Consider the following 13,404-nt stretch of genomic DNA (forward strand, 5'->3'; position numbering starts at 1 on the left):
CCATTAAGGACAAACAAAAAACTGGGCTTGATTACAGCAAGGATTTAGGTAAAACATGAGGGGGAAAAAACACACCCAACTTCTTGGCTGTGTTTGTAAATTCCTGGGTCATGCTGCTCTTGGAAATAAGACTGATGAACAGTCATCATGGGGTGAGTTTTGGATAATGGGTCCTTCCAGTTTCATGGTGTGGGTAAAATCATGAGGTAACCTTTCAGAACTGGCTGAGTGAGTGCCTCACCTTTCTCTGAGGGGGAGTAGTCTTGCTGAACCCTGTTTACTAGGGAGAAACTTCTAGAAGGCCCTGTTATATGCTGGATGAGTGATGGCCCTTTGGATGGATGAATGGAGGTTCCCAGTAATAGTTTCCTAGTCAGATCAGCCTCGAGTTAGTAAACCAGAAAATACGAGTAGGGCACCAGAGACCAGAGCTACGCTCTCTGTTTCTTGATTAAATTCATTCTTCAAAGAATTTTGAGCTCCTGCTGTGGTCCAGGTGTTAAGACAGACCCTAGAGACACAGTAGTAGTTCTCAGCCAGGGGTGACTTTTCCCCCAGGGGACTCTTGGCAATGTCTGGAGACATTTTTGTTGTCACAATTGGGGCAGGGGGAGGGGTGCTACTGGCATCTCACGGGTAGAGACCAGAGGAGCTGCTAGAACACCCTACCATGCACAGGACAGCGCCCACAGCAGAGAACCACCCAGCCCCAGATGCCAGTAGTGCCGAGGTGGAGAGACCTTGAGATACATAAGATTCAGTCCCTCCTCTCAAAGAATCTGGTCTGTTCATTGTGGTGGTTCTTAATATGGCTTGAAATGTGTCCTAATGAAAATTTCTGCATTGAAAAAATCTTTTCAAGTTCCTTATTTGAAGAGTTATAAATAAAACTGAATTCCTGACACCATTCAGAACTGGCAGCACGCACTACCGATGGAAAGGGTCTCATGGCATTCCGACTAATTGACTGGGTTATCAAAACTTACATTTGTAAAGAAATGATTTAGCAGGTGGAGGACAGGCTCCAGGTGACCTTTATCATCATTATCTGCAGTGCGAGCCTACACTTTTATTTGCCTGTCTATATAGAATATAGTTGGATGGAAAATAACCTCCGAGTCGGGTTAATATGGTAAACCTCAACAGTTCATCTCCTTTAACTTGAACTTGTTCATAATTTTGGCAGAGCAGGCCTAAAAAAATCTCACTTTGCGTGAAAATCCCCTGGTCTAATAACAGTTGCAGATGGATTATTTGCAGTATTTTGGAACTAGTTCTTTCAAGTACTCATATATATTACGTACTACAAAATAACCAATTTGTGCATTAAAATAAAATCTCAATTTATTAAAATGCCACCCTAAAGACCTCAGATACACTCTATTTTGTTCCCCTGACGTGGGAGGTTAGTTATTTGACCTGGTGGTAGTGAGCTGTTCTGGAAAATTGCCTTTTTTTATTTAACGAGGAGTAAAGTCAGCCAGAAGGATCTCTAACGCTTTTTCCCCTGCTGTTAAAGTTTTCAGCTTAGCAGCTTTTGAGTGTGGCTTTTAGAGGCTTGGCATCCTCACCCTCAGCTTGAAATCTCCCCTTTACCATTGTGCCAAGTGCTCTGGGCATTCCAGTTAACTGGAATGGTCTTGAAAATAATTGGAAAAAAATCTGTAATTCCGACCCTTCACTAATTCGTACTGGTTTTTTGTCCCCAAAGGATCCAAATTCCTGTGGGTTCATTGGGCTTCAAACCCAATATTTAAGAATCATTGCAAAGTACATATTTTTGAGTTGTTGTTGCTTTAAAAACTGGAAGTAGAAAACTCTTCTGAGCCTCTATTTTCTCACTTGTAAAGTGAAATCTAAATCCTTTCCTGCTTTGTTTTATTAATTAGGCTACTTATAAAGATAATGACTATATTGACATAGTCTCTCAGGAATTGGCAACCTTCCCCACTTCCCTCCTTCCTTCTTTTTGGAGTTTGGGGTTTTCATCATTGCAGACATATTTTTTCATGCTTAAAGTGTGAGAGTTTTGCCTCTGAATCTAAACAAATCTTTGACCTCACTTTAAAATTTTCTACTCACTGTCAAGGACTTCCTTGGTTAGGGCAGTAACTGTATCCTCTTTAAATCTTTCATTTTTTTCCCTCTAGACCAACTAGGTTTTACCTTACCAGGAGGAACACCACCCCTAAATACGGATCTTTGTAATTTGTTCCAATTTTTTATCATTTCTGAACTGAAGCCAACTGAAGCCATCTTGACAAGTCTGAGTAAATATCAACATTCCTGGGAACTAATTATATTTTCTAAAAGACTCTGAAAAGCTGTTCTTCAGGCTAGTTGGCCAAAACATTTTTTTGAGAAGAGAGGGGAAATTAAGTCATGAGCAAAAGCCTGATGGAAATCCTGCCTGGCTGAAAGCTGGCAGTAGGTTGGCTGGCAACAGCAGTGAGGCCGGGGAGAGAATGGCTTGTGGACTCCAGCAGAACAATGATGGGGCCTGAGAGTCTGACGGGCCTATGCGCCCTGGGGTGTCATGTGCCTCAGATCAGGAACCACGGTTCCAGGATGATGGTTCTTACTTAAGGTTTGTGTGAAAGGCTGCAAACTCCTGACTAGGAAGAGAGTGTGGAAATGAGCCACCAGGGAACCCTAGGCTTGCTCTGGCTGCAGCAGCATGTCCTTTGCACTTATCCTGAATCCCTGGCCCAGTAGATTCTGGTTTCCATCAAAGGCTGGCAAGGGGGGCAGGCAGAGGGGGTTACTGCCCCCAGTAGCACAACCCTGGTCCCAACACAACACTCTGTGTCTCCCAACGCGACAGCCAGTCCCCACCGTGAGGCCTCTCTCCAAAGACCCCAGCGAGGACAACGCCTGGCAAGGCTCACGGATGGGTGTGGCTGGGGTGGGAGAAGCAGCCTGTTCTGGGGCCGGGGTGGGGGGCTGGCCTACGGTGGCTCAACACCCAGGGATGGCGGTGGAGCCAGCATTTCCCACCCAACCAGAGCCGACATCCAAAGAGAAAAGGGCATCTCCAGATACAACACAGAGAAATTTGCAGCTTGATGTGCATAATGTGATTACAGGCTACAGATGCTTTCCTTTCTACCTATACGTCATTCAGCTTTAAGCACTTGCTTCTAAAGGGCAAATGGAGAATTCTGTTCCCTCAAAGCCAGATAAGAAGCCGCTTTTCCCAGTACACTGTGAAGGTGGGGTCCCTGCTGGCTGATGTAGAAAGGCTGCCTGGCACTGCAGGGGCAGCAGAAACAGCCCCAAACATGAAGAGAAAAAGACATCCGCTGAAGGGGAAATGCTAGTCCCTAGGCACATTTGCGTTGGTTGTACTGGAAACTGGAATTACACATGTCAGGCTCAGGAAACATGGCCAAAAACCCACTATGGGAGTAAAAATGGAAAAAGACTGCAGCACATAGCAGCTGAAAGGATGGGATCGGGTTGGTGCGAGGGAATGGAACCAGTCAGCCTCACGAGAAACAACTACTTGCTTATTTACCATCTTGTCACACTTTGAAAAAGAAATTTTAACAACACAGGCAAAGAGCAGGAAAAAGAAAATCCATTCTGGGTGTACGGTACAGGACCAGCTAAAACTGTAACCCTATCCACAGAGGGCCTGGTGATAAAAACAAAACAAAACAAAACAAAAAACAAGAAAAAACCCCAGTCTCGCAACTGGTTTCCCTCCTGTCTGTGTTCACAGTTAACAGCTGGATACATACTAATTGCAAGAAGTGAAAGAAAGCATTTTAAGTTTAAAAGCAGGCATGGCGTAATCAATCTCTTGTCAGCACCGCTTCAGACCCCAGTGTGCTGGGCCACCTGGCAGATCTATGTTAAATGTACACTCACAGTTACTGATTGGTGCGGGTGGCTTTGTGCTGTCGAGAAGAGTGATCCGCTGTCCTCTTCACCCAGGTGCGTGTCTCCTGTCCATCGAGAAATGGTTTCATCATGGGTTCTCAGCCTCGGCCCTGCTGACACTGGGGTTGGATCATTCTGTGCTGTGGGGGCTGCCCTGTGCGTGGTGGGATGTTCGGCAGCGTCCCGGTCTCTACCCACCAGAGACCAGTGGCACCCCCTCTTCCAGCTGTGGCAACCCCAAGTGTCCCCAGGCGTCGCCAGATACTCCCTGGAGGGCATACTCACCCCCAGTTGAGAACCACTGGGCTAAACTAACAAAGAATTGCTTTCTCTTCCCTACAAAACCCTACTCCCAAATATCTCTACCCAGGTTTGGGAACTCTTATGAGACACCTCCTAATCCACCAAATCTTCCTCTTGTTCTGAGTGGCCTTGGGTAATACTTTGACCTGCAAGACTTCCAGTCATTGAGAACAATACTCCTACTGCCCTTAAAATGAAAGTCCTTCCAGCTAAATTCTGGAAGCAGCGAGGGGAGGAAGCAGATAAATTTTCCTCAAGAGCCATTTGTCTGTTTTAGTCTATGTAAGGTTTCAGACACAGATTTTGGCACATCCAGGGTCTATGTGAACTGGAGGGGGTCTTGGGTACCTGAGGCTCACCTCCCCACCCTCTCTCTTTGCTACATTTTTACAAATGAAGAAAAAGGCCAGAAGGGGAAGGGACTCACTCAAGGTCATACCTGTTCCTTGTCCTCCTCTTCTGAGGGCACAGGCCAATGTGATTCTTCTCTGCCCAAGATGCCTGAAGAGCTTAGGTCTCTCGACACAGAACTTGTAGCGCTTTACAGTGACAGTTTTGGTCAAACCATGTCAGTTAAGGAATGCAAATCTCATAAATGATAGAATACTGTGACCAATTAGTGCAAACAAACATTTATTGTGAAGTATTCATCCTACCCTTTATTAGGTATTACATCATCAAAGCACTTTGTGGCAATGAAAATAGCTTTTTTACCCCTCTGATTCACCCAATGTTCCATTAAAGCTGCAAAAAATGTGCAATCTGCTTGAAAAATAGGTTGCTCTTATTTAATCATTTGTGAAAAGTCAAAAATTAAAAAAGAAAATGATACTAGCTTACAGGGCCTTTAGAGCCAATTCACCTTCCCACTCCCCAACTACTCCCCAAAATAATTAACAAAGATAATTTGTTTTAAATGCCTTTTTATAAAACCAATGCACCTTTCCCCATATTATAATCATAAAAATTTTAAAAAGCCATTATTCACTTTCTTGGAAAAAAGGTGGCCAGCCGTTGTTTTTTGATTGGGAGCATGTGTATTTCCTGGGAGTTCACTTTCTTTAACTTTATGCTCCGGTTTTTGATGGGTTTCCTAAGGGACTCCGTGTTTCCCATGGATTCTTCTCCTTGGCTGTGGATGTCGTAGCCCTGAAGCATGGAGTCTTCTCTTTTGAAGGAGAAGTTTTTGGTGGACACCCCCGAGAGGCCTTTGATCTTGCCACAGAAGATGGTAGGCACAGTGTCTTCCACAGAGACGATGACCTTGGCCGCCTGGGACTCGCTCACAATCTCAATGTTATTTTCAGCCTTGACCTCACCGCTGGGCTGGCTGGGCTGGCTAGGCGGCTCAGTGGTGTTGCTGCCACCCACATGAGTATCCATCATGGCTGAGGCCTCGTGGGGCGCAGCAGGGGCAAAGGGCATTTCCACACCACTGGGAAGTTTCTCCATCACAGTGTGACCTGGGCTGTCCACTGACCCGCTGCTGTTATATAAAGTCTCAGGGGGAGGCTCAGATTTCCGGTGGGTCGCCAGTGACAGGTCCAGGGCTGCATCTTCCTGGCAGATCGGGGGGCTGACTTCACCAGCCTTGAGCCAGGGCACCGACTTCATGGAGAGATCCAGGGCCTCGTTCTCACTCCCCATCTTAATGACTGTGTGGCGGCTGAGCTGGAAGTACTCCCTCGGCTGGAGGATGTCGAAGGGCTTCAGTTCCTCCTTTTGTAGAGGGGGCTGCGTGCCTTTAAAGGGGTGCAAGCCGAAGGAAGATGGTGGCTTGGGGAAACTGGAACTGAACTTGGATTCAGAACTCTGAGGCACTGGGATGGGGATGGGGATAGGGACCGGTACAGGCAAGGGGACGATCACAGGGTAGGGCACCAGGAGTGTGGCTGGCGGGACCAGGGGGGACAGTGGGGAGTTAAAGGGTTGGGGGGGCACAGGGGCATATCCCGGAGGAGGCGGACAGGGTGGGGGGCCAAGAGCACCCTGCGAGGGGAACAGATTCTGGAGCACAGCTTCAAACGGCAAGGTGGGCTCCTGCGGCTGGCTGGGGATCCTCAGGTCTAGGAGCTGCGGCTGGGCCTCGGGGTCCTCGGCTCCCTGGAAGAGGTTGTTGTGGATGGCATTGGAGGAACACGGGGCCTCCTGCGGCAGGACCAGGGGGGAGTTGAGGTGCTGGAAGACGTGCTGCTCCAGCACCACTGGCAGCTGCACGGGGCCCTGTGTGGTCATGACGTAGGTGGCATTGCCGTTAGGGTTGAGCTCGGGCGCGGAGCTTCCCTCCACCTGCATGTGAATGGGCATCACCACTGAGCTCTCCCCGAGGCACAGGGGCTGCAGCACGGTGGCCGCCACCTTCAGGGCCACGCCGCTCTGGGACTCGGCCGGGGGGTTCAGAATGGATGGGGCCGGCACGGTCACCAGGGCCTTCTTTACCAGGTCGGTGGAGTTGATGTTCCAGGCCTCAGTGGTGATCAGCTGGGCCATGCCATTCTCCAGTCTGTTATTGGTCAAGGTGGGAGAGGAGTCGGTCATGTCCATGGAGAGGTTCTGGGACTGCAGGTCGTCCATCACTCGGCTCTGATGCCACTCAGCCTGCAACACAGAACACACAATATGACTCTTCCTTCAGAGACTACTTATAATAGCCTCAAGAACTCTCTCCACATCTTTCTCAGTTTCCGTATCTTAGTTAACTGGGGAGCACACCCATCTCTCTGTGTATACATACATGTTATAAATATTTCCTAATATATACGAACACACCCATATGATCAGCTGTGCATGGACGGCCCCAATTTAACAGACGATTAAACTATAAACACAGATGATGTAATGACTAAATAGCCAAGTGAGGTTAAACAGAGTATTTTGAAGCCGAATACTCAGCTATATGTTTAACCTTCAACAGACACAAAGTTTCACCCCACGTGGCTCTACCGGACACTTAAGATATGCAGAGATTTGATGGATTCAAATTCAAATGAGCAGCAAAGACTTACTTTCCTTAAAGAAAAATATAGCACCCTGTCACATTAGAATACTCTAGGAAATTGGAAGGGGGCCACCCCAATTATGGAAAGCATTTAAAAAACTCCCTATAGCAGCAATCATTCTTCCAAAAGAGGTCCGATGAGAGGGACAGCAGTATATTTACACACAGGGTCATTACAGTTGTCTCCCTCTAACCAAAGACACCCCTTTCCTCCTGTAACAGGTGAGGCCACTCCGCAGAGCACGAGGAAGATGGGCTAACTTGCACAAACGCTCATCGGGTCCAGCATCACTTTCCCTCATCGACTCATCCGTCTGACCCATGACCTCTCCTAACTTCTCCCTGTCAAGAGGAGGGGATGTTGATGATTCCAGGCCAAGGGAAATGGAACCCTTGTTGGAAACAAACATCCTCAAAGGTAAGATATGCTTTCTTGATGTCTGTGGCACCTCTGGCCACCTCCTGAGATGCGAAAGGAGCCCAGTGTGGGTGCTTCCTGGAGGAAGCGGGGCTGCAGCTGCAGTATGGCTCTCCATGGAAACACGTCCATATTTAGCCTTGTTACCATGGAGAAGGCAGGCACCATGTCTAACTCAGGGATCTGTGCAGCCTTGGAGTCTGGTTGGGCTCAATAATAATTCAATAATCTGCAGTCTTGCTGGGCAGGCCTTGGGCAACTCTGATTCTTGTCCTCACCTGTCTGAGCTATCTAGAGTTCTGTCCTGTGGTCAACTCGTCCTCCTCTCCTCACCTTTAAATGACCAACACAACCTCCAAAACAAGCCAGAGAGGTGGCCCAGCACACCATGGGGTTAGAAGCAAGCATGAGGCCTCACTACGGGAAGGCAGCTTTAACAAATGAACAACTCCATGATGTTTCCAATCAAAACGTGTCAAATGCACAGAACAAGGAGTTTCTCTGAAGCAGGAGGAAGGGAGGGCAAAGGGAAGGATGCTGTGCAAATAACTTTATGGAGAAGGATTGGAGTGATGCCCTTTGGCAGGGCAAACTGCAGAGCCTTTGTGGCCCAGCTCCAGAGCCTGGCTCCCTAGGGATAGGAAACCAAACCATGAGGTGGCCCAGCAGGGTGGCCAGTGATGCCCTTGGGGCAGAGGAGGGAGGCAGTCTGCCCCCAAGGAGGCTGAGGAGGCTCGCCCCAGGGAAGGGCTTGCATTTTTCCTGAGAAGTGCTCCCTGATTCAGCTCAAAAAATGCCATGCCTCCAATATACCATTCATTCATTCCTCCGTGCATTCATTCATTCATCCAACCAATTTGCTGAATGCCTACTGCATGCTGAGGCTTCGTAGGGGGCTGGAGATGTCATAAGTGACACAGACCAGGCTCCTGCTTCCATGGGAATTACAGTCTAGTGGGGCACATGTCCTTGATTGGACAGACTGGCTAGCATAAAAAGGCCTTGCAGTGAAACCAGGGGAGGCATCAGCATTGGTGGGACAGAGCTCTGCCGGCCACCCATGCGCAGTCCTGTGATGGTCTCCTCCAGCACGGTCCACCCTGTCCCTCACAGTGGCCAGAACTGTCAGGGCAGGGTGACAAAAGGCTGAAGGAAAGCTCAGGTGGGGCCGGTGAGGACAAGGACAACAGCAGACATGGCTTCTGATGGTCTGCGAGGCCAGTCACCGGGAGAAATCAGGTTCCGTGCTTCCTGTGGCTTGGGGATTATCCAGCCGGGAAGCTGCTTTCTCCTAATGGGCTACACTGTCTGCCCTTCCAGATGTGGCAGCTTCCCTGCTCCTCTGCCTCCCTAACCCTCCCTCCGAGGGCAAGAAGGCAAACTTCTCAACACCTCCTCTGCCTGTTCTTGGCACACACCTTCAGCTCGGGTGCTGGCTCTCACCATTTCCTGCGAAACCTCACTCCACTCCCTGCCTGGCCCTGGTTCTAGGACTGTGAATCCTCCAGAACCTTCCTGCTCAGAGTCTGAGGAAGCAACCTTGCCAGGTCAGGTGCCTCCCACAGGCCCCTGCTCCTCCCACAGATAGCAGGAGCTAAAATTTACTAAGCATTTGCTATGTGCCAGGCCCTCTGCTGAGAATGCTGAGAACCTTCCATATATTACTTCCCTCAGTCCTCAGAACAATCCTACTAGAGGGGCCCTATAGTTGTGCCCATTTTCTTGATAAGAAAATTGATTCCATAAGGAAGGTTAGGTAACTAGCTGAAGGGTCCACTGAGGCTGAGATGTGAGTTTAGGGTCAACCACAGGTTCCTTCTCCTATTGGGAGCTGTAAGGGCCACACTCACCATACATTCTGTCTCCTGGCAAAACTGACCGGTAGATCCTCTCCATCAGCGCAGAGCTGTGCACTAGAGAGGATGTGAGCAGCAGAGGTCTTTCAACTGGTAGCCAGGTCCTTTCCAGAAGATTACGGAACTGTTTGCTCCTTCTCTTCTCCCCCAGGGCCCTCCTCTCTCCCTCTTGCCTGGGAGGAACTGAAGGGTCACCAGAGTTCTGTCTCAGAGAGTGTAGCCCCAAGCAGCTATGGTTCTGTTACTGGAGGGCTCAGAGGCCTCCAACCTCCCAGCCAATTTCCAGTTCCCCCCCCCCGCCCCCCCCCGCTTCCCTCCCGGCCTCCCCCCACCCCCGCCTTCCTGAGACAGATGTCACGCGGGTAGGAAGGCACGTCATCACCCATGAGTTCCAGGGGAACAGGGCCGGGGCCAGATGGGCTGCAGGCCAGGCCAGGCTGCAGGTGGGGGTGAGCTGTGTATGGCATCTCAGGGGCCAAGGGCCAAGATCTCACTTTTGCCTCCTCCCATATGACAGCTTTGGACCTGCCTGATGACTCGGCCAAAGTTGGCCCAGTGAGTAGCCCCAGTCCCTTCCCTTGAGAGCCACTGGTCTGCTGAGATGAGGCTTGCGTTTCCCCCACGGTGGACTGAGTACCTGTTCCCCATCGGGTTCCACGTGGGGCCCTGGGCTACACTGGGGAACCGGGGAAGGGAGCAGGGGCCCTGCCTTCCTCACGCACCGTCTGGCAGCTTCTTGCCCTCTTCCTCTCTGCTCGTCCTCCACTCTGGCTCAGCAGTTTGGGGGCCGGCGCGCAACAGTGCAGGCAGAGGGGGCGTCACTGCCACAGGAGCCTGGGCTGGAAGCCCCCGCGACGCCCTGAGAATAACAACCAACTCCTGAGATAAGGGTTCAGAGGGCAAGTCTGTCCCCAAGGACAAGCTGTGAAGCCTGATAATGACTGGAGAGAAGACGGAAGCTGGTCCTCCTCGCTGATTAATACAGAGGAGATGCGCGCGGAGGAACTCTTCAAGTCAAGGAGTGTCACAGGGGCCACCAACTAAAGCTCAAGCAAAGGGGGCACCACTACTTCAGAGGTGGCAGGGAATCTTTAGTTTGGTTTTTCAAAACACTGTTTGCAATGGATGCAAATGAGGTCAGCCATCTATTCTACCCGCATCCATTATCCCTGGGGGTAAAACTGGATGGGGAGTGATGGGGAGTGGACCATCAGGATCTGCAGGCTGCTGTACACTCTCCCTCTCTTGGCCCTTGGCCAGCTGCTGGGGCTAGAGGCTGGGGGCTGGGGCCAACCCCAGTGTAGCCTACGTGCCCCTCAGATGAAGACTCTGGGGAAAAGCTTCAGTGCCCAGGGCAGATGGGGAGGTGGGCAGGGACTGTCAGGGCAGTAGTTGGGCTCAGAGACCAGCTGGGTCACAGAATTGTCACCTGAACCCTCTGTCTAACTCTCATGAAGATCTAAGTATACCAGAGGCAGGCTATCCCTAGGGCCTGCCCCTCAGCTTGGAGCCCTCTCGGGCCTCTGCCTTCACCTGGCCAACTCCTGCCCACCTGTGAGACTCTAGGGTCTCATCCTCTGAGATCCCGCCCAAACCCACTGAGCTCCCATAGGACCTCCACTTACCCTTGTCCAGTCCGGACCCTCCCCCTCCGACTGGCATCGCCTATTTCCTTGTTTCTCCAGGAGGGAGGTACTGTCTCACTTCCTCATCTTCACATCCGTACCTGGTGAATAGCAGGTGTTCGGTAAATCCTTTCAGAATGAAGGAGTACACGAACGAGTATCTAGGCCTCTCTGGGCCTAGCGTTCACATACTTAGCCTCTTGTCATAAGCCTATCATTTACAGAATCATAGTAAGTCAAGGCTGGCAGGGGCATTAAAGCTTACACCTCTAGCATCTTCCCGACCTCCTTTACAGATGAGGAAACTGCAACCCAGAAAGACTGACTAAAACTCGCCTGAGGCCAGTTACCACAGAGGCCACCACACTCTCACTGTGGAAAGAGCACAGAGTCAGGCCCACAGGAGCCCTGGAGGGTAAGATGGCGGCCACCCACCTTCACCGGCCAGTGCGAGACCCTCATGACGAGACAGTAGATGAGAAAGCACCTTGTGGACAGTGAAGAGTCTGACGGGGGTGACCTGTGAATGAGTTTCTCTGACACACTCAGAAAAAGTAAACCAAAGCAAAGCGGCGTGTGTGCTGTTTTTCTTACAAGGACTCACATTCGTGAAGAGGCCGACCTGAGGCCTGACTCCCAGGCAGTCAGGCAGTGACCTGCCCCACCTCTGCGCCCTGCTGGGTGTCCCGGCAAGCTGGGCCTGCCCCTCAGGCTTCCTGCTTCCGGAGCGTGCACAAAGCACTCAATTTACCCTATGGGCCTCCATATAGAGTGACACTTATTATAATGAGGATTCATTTATGGCTCAATTTCAAAAAATGAAAACACTTAACCACTTAGATAATTTAGACTATTCTGAAGGTCGTAATCCATCTATTTCCTTGTTGTGGGCATTTAACACACACATTCACAAATAACCTAATACTCTCAGCCACATCCTAAAGGATTCCATGTGGACCCCTGAAGAGCCTGCAGCAACTCCAACTGAAGGAAGTCCAGAATGTGACTGTGAACCCCACCCTGACCCAGTACAGGGTCCTGAGACCACGTCAGGCAGAGCCTGGTTTCTGAGCTGGGAATTTGGACAAAAGCCCTGGGGCATGCTGGGAGCCCCCCTTGGAGGCCTATATCACCTAGGGAGAGGCTTGATTTTATATTGTGAATTGAGAGCATTTTCACCTCAGAAAAAAACTCTCAGGATGATCACAAGGCCCCTGGTCCACAGTGCCAAGCACCCCTGAGGAAATGCTTGAGAACTGGGTTCCTGGGTATGCTGGACAGGGGTTACCTCGTAGCTACTCAAGCCAGGGGCTACTGCCTGTGTGGAAGATTGTGAAGCTCCCAGGAAAGTGAGCTCAGCCCCAGGGGAAGCAGTCTTAGTGGTCGGGGCTGCACTGGGCAACTTCCACCTCCAGGACCCGGATGCTCTAGGACGGGCAGTTCTGGAGTCCCCTGGCCCCAGTCCCGGGGATGCCCCCTTCAGCCCCAACAGCCTGCAGATGTGACCTGCTCTCCTTTCCCCCTGAAATCAGCCTCATCTAGATTCTTTTTATCAAGAGAAACCTCTTCCTCTAAGATATTCATTTTCTAAAAATATATCCTGATCCTGTGTGTTTTCCCATTGTAAGATACTGACAACCTTGGTCCTTATGGAGCCTGTCGGCAGCCATCAGTTTTTCAAGTCAGAGTTGGATCGTCCATGTCCTTGGGGCAGCAGCATCATCACCAAGGAGCTTGCTAAAAATGCAGAGTCTCAGGCCCCACCCAGGCCTCCTGAATCAGAACCTGCACCTCGACAAGCTCCTGGGATAATTTGTCTGCACGTTCAAGTCTGACAAGTGCTGGCTTAGCACTGGTTCTCAAACTTATTATCACTTGAGAGCTTTGAAAAAAAAAGACCAATGCCTGGGTCCCCCTACCAAGACTCTGACTTAATTGGTGTGGGGTGCAACCAGGGCACTGTGGTTTTTAAAAATTCCGTAGGTGATTCTACTGCGCAGTCAGAATGGCGTTAATTCAAAGGCCAGATAACGAGGCAGCTTACCTTCAGCCAACCTTCCTAGTGGCTGATCTTGCTTCTTTCTTCACAGAAAAGACTAAAGCCATCAAGCCCCGAATTCCCTCAACTTCCGCCCTGGTCCTGACAGTGTCTCCCAGGTTCCCCCGCCCCTGGGGAAGAGTGAGATGTCTCTCTCTCTTGCAAGGCTGACTTCCCAGACACCTCTGTAAAGCAACCTGCCCCCTTCCGACTGCACAGTAGTCTGAGTCTATTTTCTGCTTTCGATCCAGCACTTAAACTACACTCTCACTGATCGACCT

General features: G+C 50.3%; 1 protein-coding gene across 7 annotated transcripts in view; it reads right to left on the minus strand.

The window, feature by feature from the left end:
- Positions 1-4,804: 4,804 nt before the first annotated feature.
- Positions 4,805-13,404, minus strand: part of RAI2 (retinoic acid induced 2) — a 58,954-nt gene continuing 50,354 nt past the window's right edge. For 2 of the 7 annotated variants that reach the window (XM_072955676.1, XM_015250738.3), the window contains exons 2-3: positions 11,086-11,186; positions 4,805-6,786 (exon numbers count right to left, since the gene is read on the minus strand). In XM_072955676.1, coding sequence (XP_072811777.1) covers positions 5,173-6,762 — 1,590 coding nt within the window. In that variant the 5' untranslated portion in view covers positions 6,763-6,786; positions 11,086-11,186 and the 3' untranslated portion in view covers positions 4,805-5,172. Of the gene's footprint in view, positions 6,787-9,454; positions 9,644-10,182; positions 10,320-11,085; positions 11,187-13,404 lie in introns of all 7 variants that reach the window. The other 5 variants (XM_072955674.1, XM_015250739.2, XM_072955677.1 and 2 more) reach the window with 4 other exon arrangements.

The sequence above is a fragment of the Vicugna pacos genome, chromosome X (assembly GCF_048564905.1).
Source record: "Vicugna pacos chromosome X, VicPac4, whole genome shotgun sequence".
NCBI lineage: Eukaryota > Metazoa > Chordata > Mammalia > Artiodactyla > Camelidae > Vicugna > Vicugna pacos.